At 43.7% G+C, this 25,625-nt stretch overlaps 2 protein-coding genes and 1 long non-coding RNA gene across 32 annotated transcripts in view; 2 read left to right on the top strand and 1 right to left on the bottom strand.

Moving 5' to 3' along the window:
• ZNF655 (zinc finger protein 655) overlaps positions 1-25,625 on the bottom strand; it is a 41,220-nt gene that overhangs the window by 3,894 nt on the left and 11,701 nt on the right. For 2 of the 20 annotated variants that reach the window (XM_081555840.1, XM_081555858.1), the window contains exons 1-5: positions 10,076-10,204; positions 8,740-8,902; positions 7,479-7,564; positions 6,959-7,109; positions 234-338 (exon numbers count right to left, since the gene is read on the bottom strand). In XM_081555840.1, the coding sequence (XP_081411966.1) occupies positions 234-338; positions 6,959-7,109; positions 7,479-7,564; positions 8,740-8,875 (478 nt within the window). In that variant the 5' untranslated portion in view covers positions 8,876-8,902; positions 10,076-10,204. Of the gene's footprint in view, positions 1-233; positions 339-2,375; positions 2,556-2,985; positions 3,055-3,895; positions 3,971-5,194; positions 6,007-6,958; positions 7,172-7,478; positions 7,565-8,739; positions 8,903-9,856; positions 10,205-12,708; positions 12,908-25,625 lie in introns of those variants that run through there. The other 18 variants (XM_081555839.1, XM_081555857.1, XM_081555842.1 and 15 more) reach the window with 16 other exon arrangements.
• Positions 1-25,625, top strand: part of ZNF3 (zinc finger protein 3) — a 490,877-nt gene that overhangs the window by 455,395 nt on the left and 9,857 nt on the right. For 2 of the 11 annotated variants that reach the window (XM_081555822.1, XM_081555818.1), the window contains exon 1: positions 24,723-24,759. The exons of 1 other annotated variant lie outside the window; for it this stretch is intronic. Coding sequence is in view for 2 of the 10 variants with exons in the window: in XM_081555820.1 (XP_081411946.1) it covers positions 25,289-25,333 (45 nt within the window). In the remaining 8 variants the exon portion in view is untranslated. Of the gene's footprint in view, positions 1-24,722; positions 24,760-24,794; positions 24,980-25,261; positions 25,334-25,625 lie in introns of those variants that run through there. 8 more of the 11 variants (XM_081555823.1, XM_081555817.1, XM_081555821.1 and 5 more) reach the window with 4 other exon arrangements.
• Positions 12,951-22,542, top strand: LOC145531948 (uncharacterized). Its single transcript, XR_014072873.1, has 3 exons — positions 12,951-13,064; positions 15,306-19,103; positions 19,587-22,542. It is a non-coding gene; the product is annotated as an uncharacterized LOC145531948 (long non-coding RNA).

Genomic DNA, 25,625 nt, shown 5'->3' with positions numbered 1-25,625 from the left:
AACTAGTTCAACAGAATTATAGATAAGTAACTTGAATAGGGACCTACTACATCTTATGGATAAGGGACAAAATAACTGGAAAGAGCTGATCAAAAAAGAAGGGGAAAGCAAAGAGCTCTTTGTTCAGGGATACAGACAGAGCTCTTCACCGACTTCCAAAGCAGCTACAGCTTGGCTCAACAACTAGACTCTACTTCCCGACTAGTTCATCTGATTGATTCTGCCTTACTCACCTGAGCAGTCATCTCTTAAGACTTCTCTATTCTTAGTTTCCAGATCAAAGACTTGTAGATCTTGTTCCAGCTGGGAGATCCCATCAGGCTTGAAAATTGGAAATCCTGCTCACAGAGAAGGAAATGGGATGTGGCAATTTATCCCCAGATACTACATTTTTCTCTTAATTAGTGGTTAATGGAGAGAGAAAGTAAATTCTTAGAAGACATTAGGAAGGCCTGGAGAGTGAGAAAGCCAAAGACTTTCAACATAGAATGCATGTTTGTGCTCTACAAAGAGGTATGCTAAGGGGCAAGCTAAGGAGCATTTAAACATACTCAGTTAAAAATATTCATTTAAACATACTCAGACTAGGGAATTTGTGCATGAGTGTGTACCTGTCTTCACAGAAATTATCATTCTTATTCTTTACCTGTTGCTTATAGATCAATCTTTATAGCAAACCCATCTACAAGTATTAGATCTGGTCAAAATGGAGGTTGTCAAAATATGACTCTGCTGGACTAGAGCAAGGTCAATTCTCAGGCACCTGTTGTATGGTGAGCTAAACTGTAACAACAAAATCAGTGAAGACTGAATAAATACTGCAAGGACCAATTTCAGGAAATAATTCATTTTAGAGCATATGAGGAAACAAGTGATAATATGACACATCCTTACCCCTTAAGAGCTTATACTCTTGTTCAACAAATGTTTATGAGGTGCCTCCTATATGCAAAATATGTAGGAAATAAGAGCCCAAGCAGATACAGTCCATCCCCTCAAGGACCTTACACTCTAATTGCAGAGACAGAAACAACTTACTATAATATTATGTAGTGAGGAAAGTGCAATAAAAGTACATTTTCACATAAAATGGTCTTTTTCTGGCTTGCATAATGGACTGCTAAGATCTAATCTCTTTTAAAGCAAAAGCAAGAGGCAGTCTGCTTCTGAGGGGAGCAAAACTATTATAGCATCAAAGGGGCAGTTTTTACGTGTACTCAGCCCACAGAGGAGAAGGCAATGGCAACCCACTCCAGTACTCTTGCCTGGAAAATCTCATGGATGGAGGAGCCTGGTAGGCTGCAGTCCATGAGGTCGCTAAGAGCTGGACACAACTGAGCGACTTCACTTTCACTTTTCACTTTCATGCACTGTAGAAGGAAATGGCACCCCACTCCAGTATTCTTGCCTGGAGAATCCCAGGGACAAGGGAGCCTGGTGGGCTGCTGTCTATGGGGTCGCACAGAGTCGGACACGACCGAAGCAACTTAGCAGCAGCAGCAGCAGCCACAAAGCTTCTAGTAGCACACATGCAAGGTCTCACTCAAGCCCCTCCTCTCCAAAAGCCTTTCTCCTCACTTACTGAATGTCTACAGAACATATTATTTGTTCCTATCCTGTGCTGTGCTTAGTCGCTCAGTTGTGTCCGACCCTTTGAGACCCCATGGACTGTAGCCCGCCAGGCTCCTCTGTCCATGGGGATTCTCCAGGCAAGAATACAGGAGTGGGTAGCCTATCCCTTCTCCAGGGGAACTTCCCGACCCAGGAATCGAACCGGGGTCTCCTGCATTGCAGGCAGATTGTTTACCAGCTGAGCTACCCGGGAAGTCCCCACCTATCCTGACACATCTCTATATAATGGAATTTTATAGACTTTTAAAAACTGTTTCTTGGTATTATCATTCCTATTTATAAACTTTGATAGCAGGGACCACGTACATTGTATTGTGCACTTCTTTTGACTCATTTACTTAAGAACTACTCATTGACTGCTAATTTTGTGCCTAAGCGTCAATAGATAATCAAGGTTTTAAAAAGGGCTCTGGGCCTGAAAACTATGATAAACCAACAGCTGTCCTATGAGATTCCTTGTGAGAGTCTATGAGCAAGGAGACCAGAATAGATATAAGAAAGGCATTTACTATGTTTCTGAATTCTCTTCGGCATAAATAGTCAATTCTCTTTCTGGACACTTATTAATTTAGTTAAGATCCTCTATGTCAAATCAAATAGTTTTTTCAAGTTTAAAAAAAAAAAGAGCAAGCAGCAGCAACTACCCTGCTCAAAATTCTGATAACACAATTTGCAACTTTTAATAGATATTTATTAAGATATTTCTAAGTATTTGATAATCAAAATTAATTTTCATTACTTACTCTTTGAAGTGAAAAGTGAAAGCTTTAGTCGATTAGCTGTGTTTGACTCTTTGCGACCCCATGGACTGTAGCCCGCCAGGGCTCCTCTGTCCATGGAATTCTACAGGAAAGAATACTGGAGTAGGTTGTCATTTCCTTCTCCAGGGGATCTTCCTGACCCAGGGATCAAATCCAGGTCTCCTGCATTGCAGGCAGAGTCTTTACTGTTAGAGCCACCAGGGAAGCCCCTCTGTACTCTATATCTACACTTAAATCACATACACACAATAAAAAAGATCGTCTTCATGTGGGATTAGGGGTTTGATTTTAGACACGTGTTTAAGGTAATACGTAGGAAGGTATAAGAGAGAATGCCTAGCAGTGAGACATACAAGACTGCAATTTAGAAAAGGGAACAGGATTCAACATACAGGCTTAAAGTTAAAAGTCACTTGTATTATCAAAATATTAAGCTAAGATTCACTAAGCTTTGGTAGGTGCAAAGTGTCATTCCAAGAACTTTATAAACTTTTACTCACTCAATACTCACCACACCTTCACGAGATAGGAATTATTACTGTGCCAATTTTACAAACGGGAAACTAAGATTCAGAGAGGTTAAGTAACTCACCCAAGGTCATGGTAACTAGTGAAGCTAGGGCTCAGACACTCTTATTTCAGAAACTGGACTTTAAATAATCTGCCAGTAAAAAAACAATGGTTGTGAATGATATCTATCCCTCCCTCTAAATATGTACAGAAAGAGAACAGACGACCAATATAGTGACAATGGAGCAAAAGGTGACAACAGTAAAAAGAACAGAGAACTCGTAATTAGAACAATACATGGAGAGTCAGGATCCAACAGACTGAGAATCATGACTCTCAATTAAAAGGAATGTAAGAGAACATTTAGTGTCAAAGGAATGAAAATCTCTTTATAATAAAAATAAAAACCCCTGGGCACAGTCTGAGCAATATTCAATTTGAGAAAATTCCATTATAAAGAAATAATTTGAACACTCTCCTGAAATTTGTATTAAGAAATCTGATCCATAGCTCATTCTCTCTTACTGTCCTTTCCCCCCAAAAAAAATTTAACTACCATAGCCCCATACTTACATACATAAACTAATTTAATCCTTGGCACAACTCAGAAAGCAGACATTATTTTTCATGTTTTATAGATGGAAAAAATCATTATAATCCATTTAAATAATCTGCTTAATCACAGGTAAATGGACCTCATAGTTAATAGTCTTTCCAATCTTATACTAAGAGTCACAGAGATCACTAAAGCAGGTTTTCTTACCACTGGCCTGAATGCTTTTTTCCTAGATTTAAGTCAAAAATATATGCTTTCAAAATATGCATTTGCTTTAAGTTTTTCCTATCTAAAATTACTTTTTATTAAAACATTTTGATTTTCTAAACTGCAACCTTACAGGTTCCTAATTTTTAACTTCACCTGATCTTTAAAAATAACATTTAAAAATAAATAAATAAATAAATAAATAATAAAAATAACATTTAAAATTCACCTCATTGTTTGTTGCCTGTACCAGTGTTGTGCTAAGATTTTAGCCATCTGAAAGCTTCATGCTTTGTTCCTGATCCTTTAACAAACACAAAATCTCTCCTTAGCAATACATTCTTGTGTAGATTCCTATTTATGATAGAATGTATCCTTTAACAGTTTTACTTTTTCTTGAATGCATGCCCTTTCTGCTTCCAAACTGTATAAACTCACACCTGTCTGTCCAATTTATTGTGCCTATTTTAAATTATCATCAGAATACTGAGCCATAAAAATATACAAAACACCACATGTGGTTGGACTGACTGTCCTAAGTGAAAAAGCATGGGCTTCAGAGTCAGATCTGAGCCCCTAACCTAGCTTTGACCCTGAGTAGATCACTTAACTTCTCTTAGCCTCAGTCACCTCAGGTATAAAACAGAATAATATCTGCTAAAAGAGTTGTAGTTAGGATTAAGTGAGATACATAAAGTACCTAGTATCAATAAACAGCTGTGGCAGTGAGAAACATTCTACGCAAAATCATTTCTCTCCTCATGACATTGACTTCAAAAAGGAAGGGCTATGTGCCAAACACCCCTGATTTACCAACTCACTCATCACCCAGCAGTTTTGGTAAGCAGGTTTCTAATGCTGCCATCTAAGAGGGCATCTGCCACACTGTCCCATGTGAAATACAATCCAGGTCTTTTTCCTGATCTTAATCTCCAGCACTAAATCACAGATAATTTCCCTTTTGGCATGACCCCCAAGCCAGTAATTCACTCACTGTCAATAGTATATGCTTCTTTTTAAGATTAAGTAATGAAAATTTTTGCCTACTATTTTCTTACTCTGTTCCTACTCTGTATATTTATTACTATGCAGTGGAAGCACTTAACCAAAAGACCAAAGCTCTGTATCTGTGACAAATACAGCTCAGAGGTACTGTCACGGGAAAAAGATATGAATTTGAACCCACAGCTGCTAAGTCAGAGGCTGAGTTATAAAATGCTTATTTTACAATGCCAAACATTAAGTTAACTACAGGTGGAGTTTGCTGAACCCCCAAATATGAAAATGACTTCCCAAAGACTGTCAAAAATAGTTACTAAGGAGAGGCTGGGCACTTGGTCAAAGAGCAAGTTGAGTAGTAGGGTTTCTTGTATGTAATTGTGCCCAGCATGTGTGAGTGTACAGACGTGTCCTGTGCATGTGCAGAGATGACAGAGGAAATGGGATCAAATTCAGCCTAATGGTAAGCTGTGTTATTAGGCTGAATGAAGTACTAAGAAGTTGCTTTACTTCAAAAAGTAGACAGGTAAACTGTTGGAAATTATGTAATTATTAGGTAAAATTAACAGTAATTTACAATTACATATCACTTTATAATTTACAAGTTGTTAAATATACATTGGATTTAATAGCCTGAAATAAACTGAATTCTTTTGCCCTCCCATTTCCCCTCCATCAAGGAAGAGCTAAGGAACACTTGATCCAGGAAGATTATATAAATGCATCAATCTATACAACACCATAAAGAATAAAGGAGACGAAGACAGGACCCTGGAGGGGGTCACAGGGATTTAAAGGAAAAGATTAGAATGTTAAACATGAGGAAGGCCCAGGGGTCTCAGGAGATTCAGGCAACAGATGGGGCAGTTTGTGTTCAATATGGAAAAGGAGGGGCAGACAGTATGTGTTCCACAGTCTAAAATAACATGGAAAGGTCATAACTGAAGAGCTGGAGTCGAACTCTGTGTCGATGACCACCAACCATGGCTTCTGAATGAACTCAAAATTCAAGGTTCAAAATTCTGGTTGCAACGGAGGGCATCCTTGGCCCTTGGAAATTTATCAAAGGTCATTTGAGGAGCTGCAATTTTACACAGTGGTAGCCTCCTGGGAAACATCTACTCCATCAATCAAGTGTAAGATCTCACAATCGTGGAAAAGGAGTTTCCGAGCGGGGACGAGCACTATCGATGGGAAGCCGACACCTGGGCCATCTCCTGGAGATTCCTGCTGAAAGGATGGCAAGTGTTTCTCCAGAGAAAGCACTTGCCTGGGTATGACTCAGGGCCGGGCAGGAATTCACACTATGAATCCGGGTGGTGGGAAGGCGGAGAAGTATGCCTACAAAGATCAAAGAGCCAGGAATGGAAAACACACTACAAACCTTCCCAGCGGGCAGGCTGCCTCCCCACAGACAAGAATTAATCAAGGAGACAAAACAACACCCTGGATGCTACCAGCACAGGCAAAGCAAAAAGGAAAAAAAAAGAGAAAGAAAAGCCAAAGTGTGATTAAGTACATACATAACAAAGAAAAGAGCAGCAGAGTCAGGCCAAAAAAGGAGGAAAAGGAGCAATGTTCACACCAAGGCGGGTGCTGACAGCTCCCCCTGATGCTTCTCTAGAGCACTACAAGTTGCCTCATCTCAGCTGCCAACTGCACCATTCAAATGACAAAGGAGAGACTCGGTTTAAGTCTGAGACTGCTACTGCTCGGGTGAAGTTACGCAGCAGGATTACTGTCTGGGTGACTCACTGAAATGTACTCGCAGTGAGTCATGCCTTGAGATCAAGCCTCTGAAATTTTGCCTGCTTGCAGATGAATTTAGGGATCTTAAGAGGTGAGGGATTACTCAACGAAGCTTTTAGCCTATCTTAAAAAAAAAAAAGCATTTCTTCTTCCAAGAAAAATGGGAAACTCTCAGATACAGGAGCACTGAATTACCAGGAAAAGTGTCTGGTTGTGGGCTGGGAGGCCCTAGAGTCCCTCTCATAAAAAAGGGAAAGATAGGGAAATTGAGAACTTGCAAAGCACCAGCAAGTTTCCCTTTAGTAACAGGGAACACATGCCCCACAAAAGCAGGAACATTAACTGAGGATAAGGAGTAGAATGTCTCCTCTTGGCATCCCCAAAGGAAACCCACTCCCAGAGAAGGTGACCTTAAAGACTGAGGACTCAAGAGGTTCTAAGACCTGGAATTTGAGCCACAGTCAGAGACCTCACACCTACTCAAAAACAAGGAAGTAAAGAAACCCTAATAGGTAAACTGAATAATAAGAAAGGCAATCCTTACCCAGTGAGACCAGGTTCCCATAATTCTCTAACATCACTTCTCTGTAGAGAGCCCTCTGAACAGGGTCCAGGCATCCCCATTCCTCTCGAGTAAGGTGCACAGCCACATCCTCGAATGTCACAAATTCCTGAAATAACATAGCCTGGCTGCCCTGGAGAAGGCGGCCACCACAGCATCACGGCCAGAGAACAAAGATGACACAGAGGGTCTGCAGCGTGCATTTACGTTGGAAAGGAGGGAGAGCAGAGGAGCATCTTGGGAACAGGTTCCACAACACTTTAACATCTAATAAGCACCCATGATAGCACCAAGGATAAAGAACAGTGTTTACTGGTGGTATTGGGCAGATGGACAGGTGGTTTCTGTGAAGTCCGGGTCTCTGAGGAGGACAGGCACCCAACCTGGGATCTGCTATTAAAAAAAGATCTCCAGGCAAGGCTTATGGATGGGATGAGGAAAAGGGCCACGCTAAATCAGCAGCAATAGTCCCTGAGGAAAAGCAGAGGGTTCCTCAGCTCACCTGGTACCTGGCTGTCAGGAGCGCAGCTGCCTGGTCTCCTGGGCTTCCCTCGTGGGGAAGAGAAGACACCTGGGGAACAGGTGAAGCTGAGGGAGGAGAAAGGAGCCAAGAGTGAGAGCAGCCCTTCCCAGGGTGCCCTCACAAAAGAGAGTCAGTGGAACCCTTCTTCACATCGACATTATGGTTAAAACCAACGAATGTTTATCAGATATTGAGTTTGTCCTGCACCATCTCAACACCTGCATGCCCTCCTTCCACATGTTTAGACCCATGATTCAGGATTTTATTATGAAATCTCATATTGCACTATATCCCCATGTCATGACATGAATGTCATGTCAAAAAAGTAAGCACCGTTACCTGTTTTGCAGATGGGCAAAGCCAAGCATAAAGGTTTGCAGTGACTCATCCAAGGCCATGGTTATTTAGACTTCTGAGCCTCTCCCAGACACTGCTCTGTAAACTTTTGAGAATGACACCGTCTCTGCAACCAGTGTGTAAAGCCCCCAAGAATAAGGAATGGTCATCTGTTTCCTCATAATCCTTTCTACACTCGCACAATGCCCCACAGCACTCAAAAGACCATGGCATTCAGTTGGTGTTCCTAACACACAGGTTACTTCAGGCACTGCAGTTGGCCACAAGTAAATCTCAGGCAAATTCCATACAAAACAAAGGGAGTACAAGACAGATCAACCTATCTCTATAACACAAAAAAATGTTATTTTACAGTCTGTATGTGACATGTATACATTGTTCCAAGCCTGGGGCTCAACCAAGGAATTAAATGGTTGCTTTCTTGATCAAAATTAGAGCAGTCAAAAACACTGCAGTTGCAACATAATGGCAGCTGGTAAAGCACAAAAGGTCAAGGAGGGAAGAAACTAAGTTAAAGGAACAGGGGTAGGGACAGGCCCTAAATCTAAGAGGAAGTGAAAGCGAGGGAAGGACTGTGAGGGGCGGCAAAAGCAGCATTTCTTCTAACTTATTCTGAATGTGGTAACTGGGATGAAGTGAAAATTATATGAAAGAAAAAAGCCTGAGTACAGTGAGTGAAGACCACTCTACCTATTAAAGAAGGGCAGGCTGATCTCCACAGAGGGGCCCTGATGAGGACTCAATTGAGCCACATCTGTCCCTCCCTTCTAGACTTCCCTCTAGGGGCCATCCTCTCACTGAAGCCCCTGGCCTCTCTCATCCCAGGCCCAGGAGCCCCTCTACACTCCCATTCTTCTGGATGGAAGTGTTCTCTCTGCCTTACCCCCAGTGAGTCCCTGTTCCATGTCGGTGTCCTGCACGAACTGAGGCTCTGGGGACAGACTCTCAGATTGGGTCTCCAAGGACTGAAACTGGACCACTGGAGATTCTGCTGCTTCCTGGGCTGATATCTCCTCCATCCCTGTTCTGGAGGACAATGACCATCACTGCGGAGGAGATGAGGAGAAATTATTGTAACAAGTTAAAATAGCCCATCATTTGACACCCTCATGACTTAACAAAGTATCTTACACACTGCAGACACAGTGATAATAGTTAATAACAATTAACCACCTAAATATAGAGCAGAAAGAAAAATGGACATCATTCACTTTCAGATATTTAAGAACCATGTCATACGGTCCAAGTTTGCAGGTTTATTTGAACTTCACTAATTCTGAACTTGTGGAATTTTTTAAAATAAAGACAATTTAATAGTGTAAAGATTTCTGTGGAAATTCAAAATACCTGAAATTTACAAACTTCTTTCAAGAATCAAGTCTGTACCCAGAGAAATACATTAATTCCTATTACTCATTATTTTTTAAAGCAGGACCCTGAGGAATCACTTGGTAAACACTCTGTCAGCCCATTCTGAATTACTGAGTGGCCCTGAGTGAATGAGTGAGTGAAAGTCGCTCAGTCGTGTCCGACTATTTGCGACCTCATGGGACCCCATGCGACCCCATGGGATTCTCCAGGCCAGAATACTGGAGGGGATAGCCTTTCCCTTCTCCAGGGGATCTTCCCAACCCAGGGATTGAATCCAGGTCTCCTGCATTGCAGGCGGATTCTTTACCAGCTGAGCCACAGGGGAAGCCCTGACTGACGACTAAATTCCACTTGAGGGGCCAGACCCTTCGATAACTCAGACTAGGTGGGCAGGCCTCTTCCCACGACCCTGACAGTAACCAGAGAAGGGCTACGACTCAAACAAGTCGGACTGGTTGTCCTTCACACCCAAGGACGCGGCAGGGCCCCGTCCCCCTTCCACACCCTCAGAAAGGGCCCTCACGCCCTGCCCTCAGAAGGCCTCGCCCGGCGCTACCCTCCTCCCACTTCCTCGCTCTGTCAAGACACGGTCCCGAAAGGGCGAAGCGGGCCCCGGAAACCCAGCTCACAGCAGGCCACGGTGACTGGGTCCTGATGGCGGGGCCCTCCGTCAGCCGGGCGTCGGGGCGAACCCTGACTGAAGAGAAACGGGTTGTCGCACCCCGGCCCTGCGCGGTTCTGGGGAAGGGAACCGCAGTCAGCCGGAGCCAAGAGACTCCTGCTCCTCCCCAGGAGGCTAAACAAGGCGCCGACCCAAAGCGACCTCAGGACGACTTCCGGGGACTCACCAGGGTGGAGGGGCGGGCCGGGCGGCTATCGCGTCGCGGACACCCGTGCTCTCGAGGCCACCCCAGGGCTTGGGGGGGGTCGCTCTAGACTGCTCGGAGGCTGCGCTTCTCGCTGGCACTTCCGGAGGCGGAGCCCGACGGCGGGGGCAGGGCGGGCCCCGGATGAGGGCCCCGGATGAGGGCCCCGGATGAGGGCCCCGGATGAGGGCCCCGGATGAGGGCCCCGGATGAGGGCCCCGGATGAGGGCCCCGGATGAGGGCCCCGGATGAGGGCCCCGGATGAGGGCCCCGGATGAGGGCCAGAAGAAACCGAGGCTCGTTTCCGAGGCTTTTACATGTCCTGCTGCCGGTCTCCCCCTCCTGCTGACCCTGACTGGCCACTCTAGCCAGTACACCGATAGTGACCTCAGCCGACCCGGATTTGGGAAGGCGCCCTCGCTGGCCCATCCCTGGCTCCAGCCAACCCTAAAGACTCATTGCAGGGTGGTGGCCCTTGCGCTTGGGGGTGGGTGGGTATGAGGAATGAGGACGAATGGCCGACCTAATCGTCCGACTTCCATGAAACAGCCTGTCGGGAACTAGCTCAAGGGTACAAACCACGCTGATTAAAGCCAGTGCTGAAGGCGCTTCGGTGATATGAGGACCTTAGAAAATCCTAGGATTGAAACATAACACGGTTCTTGGGGGACGGTAGGGACACTGAGCAAGCTGGAGTAGGAGAGAGAGACTGGAAAAGTGTTGTGTTCCTGATGGAAAGGGCTGTGCAGAAGCAAGGATGGATAGAGCAGGAGCATGTGAACAGGCAGTCCCAGGACTGGCACAAAAGCCCCTGGGGCACTGTGATCTCCTGGATCCTTAGGGAATGTGATGTCCTGTGGTTGAGCTAGGTCCACCAGGAACTGGCAAGTTTCCTAAAGAATATAAACAGTGATTTGAAAGGGGCTTTAGATACTTTTCCTTTGTTTAGGCTCACAAATCAGGTATTACCCTTTAATGATGTTTGACATTTCTGATTAAAAATAAGAAAAATCAAGTGTGACAGTCTCCGTACTTTTTCAAACTACATGAGCCTCTGGGAAACTCTTATATGCCTTCCCTTTCTTTCCTCCTTGAGTATCTCAGGGATCTAAAACAACTTCTTTCTATGACATAGTCTTTCTAGCCTACAGTATTTGTCACAATGGAGTCAGCATCACAGATAGGAAATTCACTGTTTTAAAAAAAAATAAAGCACTGCTTAGTCAATTGCTTGTTGGACAGCTCCAGTTGGAAACTTTTTGTGTGTTGAACAGAACTATACCCCCTGTTGATGTCTTGTTTCTATTGAGATCGCTGAGACAATAGATGACACATTACTTCCTGCTTGTCATTAACAACTTGGTAAGAACTAGGTCGTTTGCCCAATGGGCAACAAGTTAAACACTGTGAAAGTGAGGCTTGCAGCAGAGAGTTTATTCACAAGACAGCCGAGTGAGGGCATAGGAGAACAAATCTCAGATCCACCTCCCTGTAGGTGAGGAGCGTGAGTTTTTTATGGGATAAAGAAGCAGGGATCTTAGGTGTGGGGGAAAGTGAGGTAATCAGTGTTCTACACAGGCCTATCAGTTACAGGGTTCATAATGGGATGCATGTTACAGAATACAAGCTCTTAGGGACTTCCCTAGTGGTCCAGTGGTTAAGACTCCTCGCTCCCAATGCGGGGAGCCTGGGTTCGATTTCTGGTCAGGGAACTAGATCTCACATACCACAGCCAAGAGTTCAAATGGCACAACTAAAGATCCCAAGAGCTGCAACCAAGATTTGGAGCAGCCAAATAAAAAAGTTTTTTTAGGTGAATAGTAAAGGGTGTAATTACTGTGATTGCATTTGACAGCCAAAATGCCTCAAATTGTAATTCCACTATTATCACTCAGAAAACTCCCTGGATACATTAGCCATGCTCAGAATCTTATAACTATTTAGTATTGGAAAGAATAATTGCTCCTCAATGAACAAATATTTGAAAATACCATTGACTGAAAAAAATGCACAACTTAAATGTTGAGATTTATGTTTCATTTGATGGACAAAACTGGTAAGGTAAAGCTGGGAAAACAGCCTCTCAGGTGACTCTGAGGGACTGCTCTAAAGATGTTAGGAAGAAGCCAGATTTTTAGGACTTTGCAACAAAAACCAGGTAGCCAGAACATCAAAAGACTATTGATAATTAAAGAAAACCAAACATCTCACATTAATGATTTTCGTGCCTTTCTATATGTGAGAAGATGCAGGAGTCTGGGCTCTTTGAAATCATTACTTTGATATGCACCTTAACTTTCCAAAGCCACCTTCACTTTTTGTCCGTCCCAAATCCTTTCAGGGTGCACAGTTGGGGGTGGCTGCCATGGCTGCCGGTTTGCTGGCCACATCTTCTTTTCTTTACTGCTCTGGCAGGCAACCTTTCGCCACATGACCGTTCAAGCAGCAATACACAAGCAGGGTACCCAGAGAAGCAACCACTTGGGTTTTGTGAAACCACTCATCCTTAATTTCACTTTGACCTTCTGTCTACAGTTTTGCCTCAGTTCCTCTGCCATAGACACAGACACACAATCACTATTATTATTTGATAACACCTAGAATTATTACGATACCTGCCATCCATAAGAAAAAGTAGAATTGTGTAAGTTCCTGAACAGGAAGTACTGAGGGAAACTTAACCCCCCGTTTTCCCCGCCGGGAAAAGCTGAGTTAAGAAAAGACATCCCCGAAGCCCGAGCCATGACTTGGGGAACAAGGACCAAAGACCTCCAGCATTCCTAGCGAGGACCACTCCCGCACCCCACAAAGCTCAGCGCAGACCCGGAAGGCGGGTGTTGACGCACTTCCGGATTTTGTGACACTCTGGGTTCTGGCGAACGGAGGGGCTGGGAACAGGTCCAGTGCCCTTTGATCCCCAGACTCACCTCCCTTTTCTATCCCAGCACCCAAGGCTTCTCCGGGGTTCACGGTGAGACGCGGGTCCGGCCGGGGCGGAGGGGCGGGGACGCAGGTGGACGTGTAAAACCGTGTTCCGCGATCCCGCTCACCACGCCCGTTTCCGAACGGGGTGGAGGGTCGTGTCCCTGTCCTTGGCCCCAGCCTCCGCCGTAGGAAGCGCCGTCTCCCTGCAGGGACAGCCGCGGATCCTTGATTTCTGGGTTGGGTTGAGATACCTCTGGGTCCGAGAGGCGGCAGCCTGCGTGCCCCATCCTCGTCCTTGGTTTTCAGCCCCAAGGGGTCGGAGACCAATGACTCTAGTCTAATTTCTGTGCTCCCGGGCTTACCCCATTTCCTTTCCTTGTGGTGAGGGCTTTTCTTCCTGGTGATCTCGAGGTGTAAAATGAGGAAGACCCCAGAGGCTACCAAGATCCACGTTTTGTTTTGTTGTTTGGCGGACAAGTTTGTTAAGCCTTGTGTTTACAGATCATCCGCTCACCCTCAAATCCACCACCGTGAATGGCGGTGATTAAAGAATGTTTGACGCCTAGTGAATAAAGTGATTCGAGTGCAACAGGAAAAGATTACATACACTTCACCCTCTTCCTTTCAGTTTCTGAAGGGTTTTTTAAATGAGTGATTTCTGATAGAACACCAGGTGCATTTTTCTATTATGGGAGGAAAATGTGCTTGACTTGGAGGGCTGAGTAGTAAAGGGAGTTTGTGGTGGTGCAGTGGAAAATGCATTGCGTCACGTGAAGACTGGTCACCAGCCTCTCTCTGCCACCGATTTGCAGGATGCTCTTAGACAAACACGAAGTCTGGAATGGATCTTAAGTAAAATAAACTGTCTCCAAGGGCCCACTCAACTAAGACATTCATTGATAAAGGGAAATTAACTGAAAAATTCAGCTTGGCCAAACCTAATGCCCCATCTCCATTTCCTGAAGCACCGCCAGTACGCACAAAGGTACTGTTACTAATGAGAGACACTGTTAAGTGGCAGAGGACCAAAGAAAACACTTATACAGGCCTGTGCTAAACAGATCGTTTGCAATTAATAAATAAGTTATGGAGAATTGTAAGCAAACCAATGAAACCTTAATATTTCCTGGAGAAATAGGTTGGTTACACACCGTGGTGGGAGACATATAAATAACTTATCATGGACACATAATTTATTTTTCTATTTTAAACCTGTGCTGCTGTAACATACCTCCTATTCTTACTCAGATATTTCATAAATAACCTGACAATATAATGGAATCTCTTAATTTCTAAATGACAAGCCCTTCCAAGTATTGAAACGCCATGCTTATAATGAATTTGTTGAACATTCTACAAATGGGCAAAAAATGTTGACATATTCATTTAAACAAATGTTTTTTAAAATATCTCCTGGTTGCAAGTAACTATGTTAAGGGCAACTTCAAGAAATGCAAAATAAAGCCCAGTCTTTCTACTGCTTCTTGCCTAGAATATGAGCAGGAAAACACTCCAGGAAGGCCTGACCAGGTCCTGATCTCAGCCCTGTATCTTTTGAGTTTCCCTTGCTTGTAGTCTTCATTTTGATTCACTGGGAGGGAAGGCCTCTAGGAATGTGTTATTCCACATACCCCACTTTTAAATCTTTGATCCTATCTCAAAAACCAAGATTTCTTTTCCTTGATCTTAAAATACCTGAAATAAGATTTTTCAGGTGATAGATCACTAAAACTGAAAGAAAGTGAACACAGAAAATACAATCGTTGGAAGATGAAGAGCAGCAACACAAATGATGACAGAAAATATCAATGCTATAAGATGACTATCAGGAAAGCTTAATGGGTTTCAATACTTCTTTAAAAATCAATAAACATTTTAATTTTTTCCCTCTGTGCTCCAGTGGTGGTCTTGTACACCAAACTTTGGCGATCACTTTATAAGACTGACTAGATGGCAGTGTAGCAGCATATTTAGGACCCTGAGCTTCAGACTTGGGTTTGAGTACTGGATCCACTACATTATGTTGTTAGACACATTATTTCATCTTTCTCAGCTTTTAAAATGGGAATAATAATTGTGTGCTTCATTAGGTTTCCATGAGAATTAAATGAGCTGTGTATGCAAGATACCGAAACCGCCTGGTACACAGCTAACATGAATAACAGTTACTCAGCGTTGACATGTCACACCATTGGATTTCATGAATTGTCTTCACAGATGAGGTGTTAGCCCGATAGCAATACAAAATTACCTTTTAATACTGTTATTAAATTTTTCAACCCTGCAGGATAGCAAAAACGGAGCTCATAAAACATGTAGGACAAAAAGGAAAGTCCTGCAGACAGACCCTGATTGGATTAAGTGAGCCAGTTCTTTGAACCTGAACAATGACTGCTGAATCCAGGAATGCTGCAGATTTGTCTCCTCAGGCTACCCGAAAGATGGAAGGCACAGTGATAGTAAAAGTGGAGGAGGAAGGGGAAGATGATGAAGAAGACCATTTTCCAACAGAAGGAAGTAACATAGAGTTATCACCCCAATTTCTTAGTCGTTCCACAACTATGAATGAGAGAGCCTTGTTATCATCATATTTAGTGGCGTATCGAGTGGCAAAAGAGAAAATGGCTCACACAGCCGCTGAAAAAATTATTCTCCCAGCATGTATGGATATGGTACGTACCATCTTTGACGATAAATCAGCTGACAAATTAAGAACTATACCTCTTAGTGACAATACAATATCTCGTCGAATCGGTACTATTGCAAAACATTTAGAAGCAATGCTTATGACACGGCTACAGTCTGGTATCGATTTTGCAATCCAACTGGATGAGAGCACTGATACTGCAAGTGGTCCCACACTCTTGGTGTATGTCAGATATGTGTGGCAAGATGATTTTATAGAAGATCTGTTGTGTTGTTTAAATTCACAGGTAACCAGATTAGATGTATTCACTGAATTAGAAAAGTGCGTTGTTGGTCAATATAAATTAAACTGGAGAAACTGTAAAGGAATCTCAAGTGATGGAGCAGCAAATATGACCGGGAAACATAGCAGACTTCTTGAAAAATTGTTAGAAGGCACCCACAACAACGCTCTTTGGAATCATTGTTTTATTCACCGAGAAGCTTTGGTATCCAAAGAAATTCCACCAAGCCTAATGGACGTATTGAAAAATGCAGTGAAAATTGTTAATTTTAGTAAAGGAAGCTCGTTGAATAGCCGACTTCTTGAAATATTTTGTTCAGAGATCGGAGAGAACCATACCCACTTATTGTTTCATACAGAAGTTCGTTGGTTGTCTCAAGGAAAAGTATTGAGCAGAGTATATGAACTCAGGCATGAGATTTACATTTTTCTCATTGAAAAGCAATCTCATTTGGCAAATATTTTTGAAGATGATGTTTGGGTAACAAAACTGGCATATTTAAGTGATATTTTTGGCATTTTAAATGAATTAAGTTTGAAACTACAAGGGAAAAGCAATGATATTTCAGTATTTTGAACACATTCGAGGATTCCAAAAGATGTTATTGTTGTGGCAAAGTAGACTTAAAAGTAATCATCCTAGCTACTATATGTTCCCTACATTGTTGCAACACATTGAAGAGAACATTATTAATGAAGAATGTTTAAAGGAAATAAAATCAGAGATATTAATACATCTCAATTCTTTGTCTCAAACCTTTCATCATTACTTCCCAGAAGAGAAATTTGCATCATTAAAGGAAAATATCTGGATAAAAGATCCATTTGCTTTTCAAACCCCAGAATCGATCATTGAGTTAAACTTGGTGCCTGAAGAAGAGAATGAATTATTGCATCTCAGTTCATCATTCACGCTGAGGAATTATTATAAAACATTAAGTTTATCAGCATTCTGGATTAAGATTAAAGAGGAATTTCCACTGCTAAGTCGAAAGAGTATATTGCTATTATTACCATTCACATCTACCTATTTGTGTGAACTAGGATTTTCGATCTTGACACTATTAAAAACAAAAAAAAGAAATAGGCTTAATAGCGCACCTGACATGCATGTGGCCTTATCTTCGTGTGTGCCTGACTGGAACGAACTGATGAACACGCAAGCACACCCATCGCATTAAATACAATCTTTATGAACTCAGGTTTTTGTACTTTCATAGGTATTCTTTGTGTACTGTATTTAAGTATTAATAAGATTATGATTGGGATTTACTAGGTTTCATTTTCCTATATAGTAAGTATTGCTCTTTGACATTTGTTTGTTACATGAATATATGTGTATGCAGGATAATGATGTAAAACATATTTCTATGAATTACCATCAATTTTTAAAAATAGTGCTCTTAACACTCTTAGTTTTATACTCAAATCTGTCACCTTGTCTGCCGCTGCTGCCTTGCTGCTTGTAGGCAAAGCCCCTTTCGGGTTCAGTTTCTCACCATCTGTGTGCCTATGTGCTCTTCCTTGTCTGTTTTTTGTTTATTGGCTGCATTGGGGTGGTTTTTTTGGCAGTGCCACAGAGATTGTGAGATTGTAGTTCCCTAACCAGGGATCAAACGCAGGTCTCCTGCATTACAAGGCGGATTCTTAACCACTGAATGACCAGGGAAGTCACAGTTTCTGTTCGTTTTTGCTATTATTTTCTGTTTTAAAAAATTCAGCTTTATTGAGATATGATTTACTTCTAGTAAAATTCACCCCTTTTGGTGTATGGTTTGTTGAGTCTTGACAGAGGTATACAATTATGGAACCACCCCTACAATCAAGATATAAAACATATCCTTCATCCCCAAAAGATCTTTCATGGCTTTGTTGTCAGTCCTTCTCTTGTACTACTGATGGTTTTGTCTTTTCCAGAATGTCATGTATTTGGCTTTTTTCTCTTAGCATAATGCTTTTGCAATCTATCCGTATTATCGTATGTATCAGGAGTTTAATAGTGAGTAATGTTCCATTGTTTGGATGTGTATCAATTAGCTTATCAATTCTTCAGTTGATTGACATTTAGTTTTTTCAATTTTTTTTACCATTATGAACAAAGCTGCTATAAATATTTGTATACAGGAATTTGTGTGGACATATATTTCTTTGGTAACAGCTGGCAGTGGGATTATTGGCTCATATGGTAAATATACATTTAATTTTATGCATTTCCTCCAGCAATGTGTGAAATTTATAGTTCTTCCATATCTGAGTCAGCATTTTGTATTGTCAGGTTTTTATTTTAGCCATTGTATTAAGTTTAATAGTATCTCATTAGGGCATTAATTTCCATTTCCCTAGTGGATAATATTTGAGCATCTTTTCACATGTTTATGGCTGTCCATATCTTCCTTTGGTGAAGTTCAAATCTGTTGCACATTTTAAAAATTCAAATGTCTTATTCATGAATAAGAATTATTTTTATATATTCTGTATACAAATTATCACACCCGTGTTTTACAAATGTTTTCTCCTAGTCTGTGCCTTTCTTTTCATTTTCTTAACAGTGTTTAAAGAGCAAAATTGTAAAATTTTGATCAACTTCAGTTATCAAGTTTTTTTCTTATATGGTTCATTCTTTGTGTATTCTGCCTAAGAAATCTTTGCCTAATCCACAGTCACAAATTTCTGTTTTCTTCCAGCTGTTTTATAGAAGTTTTAGATTTTACTTTTAGGTCTATGATGCATTTTGAGATGATCTTTGTAAATGGCTAAAGGAGATTAAAGAGACATGACAATTAAATGCAATGTACTACTTTTGATTAAATCTTTCACTAGGAAAAAAAAACTATAAAGGGCATAATTAAGTCCATTGTCAAAATGGACGCCCACCCCCAGGGACCTGACAGAGGTGATCCCAGTCAAGTCTGGTAAATGCAAATGGAGGCGGGGCGTCCAGTAAACACACGTGCCCAGCCCTCGTCCCACCCACTGCCCGCTGCCCCCGCCCCTGGCCCTCCAGGAAGGAATCGCTGCTAACGGCTGCCCGCAGCGCGGCCAGACCCGCCTCACATGCACCCAACCTGGACTCACGCGGAAGTGGTGGTGAGGCGCCTGGCCCTGGCTTGGAGGTCCTGAAATTGAGGATTTTCGACATGAGAGATGGAGTTACAGGTGAGTGATGGCAGAATGTCTAACGGACCTTCATATATATTTCACATATATCTATGAAATGCACCTACAAGAGTGCCTCACATATGGGAAGTGCTACTCACATGTCTGTGAAAGAAGTAGGAAAGGAAGAAAGAGAAGGAAGGATTATAAATGAGTAATTTCAACTAAATGAGGGATTGTAGAGCAGAGGGAGGCAGAAGTAACTGAATAAGGCTTAATAGAGGAGCTGAATGCAAGACAGACTATAAAGTGAACATTCAGAACCGGCCATATGAGCATGGCCTATGAAAAGACTTTCCTTACAGGTTGTTTAGACAGAGTTGCTCAAGCATCCCCCCTGCTGTCTTTGCCTTTGACCTCTGTAAAGTCCTGTATTCAGACGTGCTTCAGCCTAGCCTAATGTAATTATTCCAACCATCCCCCCCGTCCAATGGCAAATACCATTTCAAGACTAACACCTTTACTTCTTACTTTTTCCTTTAGATTCTAAGATGAAAGAAAAAAGAAAGAATGAAAAGGCTTCAAGACAGAAAATGGTGGGGGGAAAGTGAAACTTCCAGGACATTATTAGGAAAAAACAAACAGCATGCCAGTGATAATGGGCAAGGCTGTGAAAATTCAGGCAATGAGGAAACGCTTAGAGAGAGACCTGGGGAAATAACCCAGAAACAATATTTCTGTTGTCTTCATAAACGGCACAGGGGAGAACGGGAAGAGTTCTGGCAGAGCTGCTGTGCCATCAGAAGACACAAGCCAAAGAGAAGCCCTACCAGTGTAAGGGATGTGAGGAAAGCTCTAGCCAGAGCAGACCTGGAGTCCACAGCCAGGACACACTCCAAGTGGGCAGTGAGTGCAAGAATAGCTTCAGTCCTGGTCATGCCTCGCCATGCCCCACACGAGGGAGAGGCCACATCACTGCCTCGACTATCAGAAAACCTTTCATGCACCACCCAGAAGGTGCACCAGAGAATCCACACTAAAAAAAAAAAGCACGAAATGTAGTGACGGTGGCAAAAGCTTCATACAGAGCTCAGTACCCTCATCACCACCAGGTGACGACACTGAGGAGAAACCCCAGGTCTTGTGGAGGATGTGGGAAAAGCTTCAGGTAAAGCTCACGCCAGGACGAGCACCAGAGGAACCAACCAAAGGAGAGACAGACCCTAGAGTGCAGTGTGTGTGTGTGTGAGACAGCTTCCAACCTCAGCATAACTTTTGGCTGCACAGGAAAGAAACCCTGTAAATCCTGGATGTATGGCACCAGCTTACTTTTACATTACAGAATCTACCTGGGGGAGGAAACTCACCAGCGTCAGGCATAAAAGAGGTTTGATCTTTTACCTGAGATACCAGAAAACTCACAGCTCCGGAATGGTTCAACAAGGAAAAATCCTGTACGATTAGATCACCTCGGTCATAAGAAACTACACCGCTCTACAAGGGGTGAGGGGAAGGGCTGACTACCAAGGGGAGCCTGTGGAGCAGAAGGACCCGCCACAGGACGACGGGAGGACACAGGGGCAGGGAGTGGGGGTCATGGGTGAGGGGTGGGCTCTTTAGAATCCCAGGACCGGGGAGAGGATGCCGCCTCCCTGGGAGCCGGGCTGCTGGCACTGCCCTCCAGGGGCCAAGATAGCGAGGCTGAGGGGTGAATCTGATCTCAGGTGGCCTCAGCCTGCAGAGGTTTGGAGCAGGGTTTCACCTCCTGAGGTCACAGAATGACAGAGCTGAATCCTGGCCACTAGACCAGTGGCTGGTGACAAGGCCCTGGCTCTTTGGCTTTGCAGAAAAGAATTCCCACAAAGAGGGAAAGCAGTGAAACAAGTAGCGTTTATTAGGAGGAAAGAGTACAGTCCACGTGGATAGACACAGTGGGCTCAGAGAGAGTCACACCCTTGTGGTAGTTTAAATCACTTTTATGGGGCATTTCTTCCAGTTTTACTTTGGCCAATCATTTTGATTTGCCTGGTTCAGAGTCCTTATTTGATGTGTCTCAGGGTCTTCCCTCATGTTCGCAGGCATCTCTCAGCCAAGATGGATTCCAGCAAAGAGGCCTATGGGTAGCTTGGCATCACTCCCCTTTTAACCTCCGAGGAACTTTCTAGTCAGGAAGTCTCCTTGACATCGAGAATGAGAAATATGTGCTCGTTTACCTTCTATCTGGGCAGGTCCCAGCCTCCTCTCTCGATTGTCTTGCTATTCTCATCTTGGAGTACTGGTGCACGGGAAGTGAATTTTCAACTGCTCACCCTGGAGTAGAGGGTGCCCATCTACCTACTGCCTCAAATCCACCCCTTGCAAGAGAACTTTACAGGGGGAGGGGGAAGTAGTAAAGAATTTAAAGCAGGAAAATGAGAAAGGCAGTGTTCACACGGAATGAAGTCAGAAAATTCCAAGAGAACTTCGAAGTTTCTGAGCAATTTCAAACTCAAAGGAAAAGCTATCCAACCTGTAACAGGGGTGTCTGAATTTACTTGGGGCAAGGAGCCAGATGCTGAGATTTTAGGTCCGCAGGGATTCCCACGCTGGGATGGTGGAGGGAGGAAGGTGGACGGACGGTGCAGCACAGATTTACACTAGAAGAGAGTGTGACCCTAACTCTGAGCACTTTGCTTCATGTCCCTAAAGAAACTGCACATTCCAGCAGAGTTGGAGCGGGTTCTTCCAGGGAGGGGCGGGGCGAGGAAAGCCCTGGTCTGAACTGAGAGCTCTGGGCTGGGACAAGGAAGGGTTCTTTCCTGTACATCTAAAATGCTCATTTTAAGCTCCTGGCTTGAACAGGTTTAAGATAAAAGTGTACAATTCTCTGTGGGCCATTTATGTCTACAACTAAGGTGTGACTTTGCCAACAAAGGTCCGTCTAGTCAAGGCTATGGTTTTTCCAGTAATCATGTATGGATGTGAGAGTTGGACTATAAAGAAAGCTGAGCACCAAAGAATTGATGCTTTTGAACCGTGGTGTTGGAGAAGACTCTTGAGTCACTTGGACTGCAAGGAGATCCAACAGGAGATCAGTCCTGAGTGTTCATTGGAAGGACTGATGTTGAAGCTGAAACTCCAATACTTTGGCCACCTGATGTGAAGAGCTGACTCATTGGAAAAGACCCTGATGCTGGGAAAGGTTGAAGGCAGGAGGAGAAGGGGACAACAGAGGATGAGATGGTTGGATGGGGTCACCGACTCAATGGACATGAGTTTGAGTAAACTCCGTGAGTTGGTGATGGACAGGGAGGCCTGGCATGCTCCAGTCTATGGGGTTGCAAAGAGTTGGACAAGACTGAGTGACTGAACTGAACTGAAGGTGTTTCTGCCTATCAGCTTGAAAACAGTCTGAATAAAAAGTTGTTTTTGCCAATAAATAAGCAACTACACCAGATGAAGGAAGGAATCCACAACCCAAAGATGACTTGTCTTGTGAATAAAATACCACATAAGCAAAGCTATCTATTGTTTTCCTTTACCCCAGGATGAACGGCATAGTGTTGGATACATAGCTGAGGCACTAACATATAAGTGTGCCTTCTCACTTCCCATTTCCTACTCTACATTTCAGCCAGTGGGTTGGAGTTGGAGGGAAATACCGAACAAGCATCAGAGGTGTCAAGATCAAAATCCATAACCTGGTACCCCAGGAGAAAAACATCCAAATACAATGTAGAGAGTTCACTTTAAAAAATGCAAATGGAATTTTAGAAACTATACATATACATATGACCCAAAGAAGTAAAGACTTTGAGGGAAATCTCATGCAATCCATATTTTTCTTCTTTATTATGTATATGGACTCATCAGTTCTGTTGCTCAGCTGTGTCCAACTCTTTGCGACCCCAAAAGTCCCGACTCTTTGGACTGCAGCACACCAGGCTTCCCTGTCTATCACCCACTCCCAGAGCTTGCTCAAACTCATGTCCATCAAGTCGGTGATGCCATCCAACCACCTCATCCTCTGTCATCCCCTTCTCCTCCTGCCTTCAGTCTTTCCCAGCATCAGGGTCTTTTCCAAGGAGTCAGTTTTTCTGCATCAGGTGGCCAGAGTATTGGAGTTTCAGCTTCAGTATCAGTCCTTCCAATGAATATTCAGGACTGATTTCCTTTAGGATTGATGGTTTGATCTCCTTGCGGTCCAAGAGACTCTCAAGAGTCTTCTCCAACACCACAATTCAAAAGCATCAATTCTTCAGCTCCATCAGTATGGCTGTCCAACTCTCAGATGCATACATGACTACCGGAAAAACCATAGCTTTGACTAGATGGGCCTTTGTCAGCAAAGTAATGTCTCTGCTTCTTAATATGCTGTCTAGGTTCGTCATAGCATTTCTTCCAAGGAGCAAGTGTCTTTTAATCTCATGGCTGCAATCACCATTCGCAGTGATTTTGGAACCCAAGAAAATAAAGTCTGTCACTGTTTCCATTGTTTCCCCATCTATTTGCCATGAAGTCATGGGACTGGATGCCATGGTCTTCCTTTTTTGAACGTCGAGTTTTAAGCCAGCTTTATCACTCTCCTCTTTCACTGTCATCAAGAGGCTCTTAAGTTCTTCTTCACTTTCTGCTATAGGGTGGTGTCATCTGTGTATCTGAGGTTACTTCTAGCAATCTTGATTCCAGCTTGTGCTTCATCCAGCCCAGCGTTTCTCATGATGTACTCTGCATGTAAGTTAAATAAGCAGGGTGACAATATACAGCCTTGACATACTGCTTTCCCAATTTGGAACCAGTCTGTTGTTCCATGTCCAGTTTTAACTGTTGCTTCTTGACCTACATATAGATTTCTCAGGAGGCAGGTAAAGTGGTCTGGTATTCCCATCTCTTGAAGAATTTCCAGTTTGTTGTGATCTACACAGTCAAAGGCTTTGGCGTAATCAATCAAGTAGATGTTTTTCTGGAATTCTCTTACTTCTTCTATGATCCGACGGATGTTGGCAATTTGATCCCTGGTTCTTCTGCCTTTTCTACATCCAGCCTGAATATCTGGAAGTTCATGATTCAGGTACTGTTGAAGCCTGGCTTGGAGAATTTTGAGCATTACTTTACTAGCGTATGAGATGAGTGCAATTGTGCGGTAGTTTGAACATTCTTTGGACATATGGACTCATAAAAAAGATTAGTCCTATCAATTACAATTAATTGCCACTAAGTCTTCTCTTTCTTTAAAAAACAGCATTAAGTAGAAAAGTAAATTCCGGATAACATAATATCAGATGAATATTTTTATGCTAATAGCATACGTGTGTATTACTCATTATATTCAATTATTTTTTTTATTTTTTTGCCTAGTCCAGGGTCGGCTCTCTAAAAAGTCACTCTGGACTCCCAAAACGAGGGCTTAAAAATACCCAGCTACACAAGGGTTCACCCCTAGGGATTTTGCTACAACCGGTGGGAACGGAAAGTACTTGGTGTAAGCATTTTTAAAGCCCCTGGCCTATTCTTACAAGAGATTACCGACCTCCAGGGTATGAGTGAACAGGGCAGGGCGGGACCTAGAAATCACGTGGTCTAGACCATTCCATCTGCGGCGGTTGATTGGCTCCGACCAGGAACGGCAGTTGCGAGAGACGTGAGTGCCCCGCCCCCTTAGTCGCACACTCCCCCGCGACCCGCCCCTTCGCTTACCCCGATCAGAGAGTTGCGAAGCCTCCGAGGTTCCTAGAAGGTACTCGGGCGGGGACGCTCTGCTCGGCCTTCGCTAGTGATCGGGCGACAGGCACAGGGATCTTCCGCATGGAGCCCTCAGGTGGAGGTTAGCCGAGGTTCCGACCTAATTCCGAGTCTGGCCTGGCACCTCCATAATGGTGGCCAGCTCCATGGCAGCCGCAGGTGCATCCTGAGGACTTCCTGGAGGAGGAGGCGCGGCGGGGGTCGGAGGCGCGGAGGTTTGGGGAGGAAGGAGCTAGTGTGATGGGCGGAGTGGGGTGTCAGGGGTGGCCCCGCCACAGGTGTGAGGGCTGGAGAGACAACCTCCTTTCCCTCGAATCTCGTGCCCTCCACGTCCCCCCAAACTCCCGGTCTTCAGGGCATTTGCCTAGAGACTTACTGAAGACGCCAGCCTCTGAGAATCATGTCAGGTCTTTTGGCTTTAGAGAAGTACAGAGTCCGATGAATGAATGGCTAGTTAATACTATTGTTTGCTTTGGCTTTGTTTGTGTTAGTCGCTCAGTTCTCTCCGCCTCTTCGCGACCCCCATGGACTGTGGCCCACCAGGCTTCTCTGTCCGTGGAATTCTCCAGGCAAGAATACTGGACTGTGGAACTTCCCTGGTAGTCCAGTGGCTAAGACCCTGCGCTCCCAATGCAGGGGGCCTGGGCTTGATCCCAGGTCAGGACTTGATCCCAGATCACGCATGCTGCAACTAAGACCCTGTACAGCCAAATAAATGCACATTAAAAAAAAAAAAAGAATGGGTAGCTATTCCCTTCTCTAGGGAATCATCTGCACCCAGCGATCTACCAGGTCATCTACTTTAGATAGTGAAAGGGTCAATGTCCCTTTCCCAGCCTTGGAGCTATTGATCACAAGTGC

The sequence above is a fragment of the Giraffa tippelskirchi genome, chromosome 13 (genome assembly GCF_054371585.1).
Source record: "Giraffa tippelskirchi isolate mGirTip1 chromosome 13, T2T-mGirTip1v1.2.pri, whole genome shotgun sequence".
NCBI classification, from domain to species: domain Eukaryota; kingdom Metazoa; phylum Chordata; class Mammalia; order Artiodactyla; family Giraffidae; genus Giraffa; species Giraffa tippelskirchi.
This window is presented reverse-complemented; position numbering and strand designations above follow the sequence as displayed.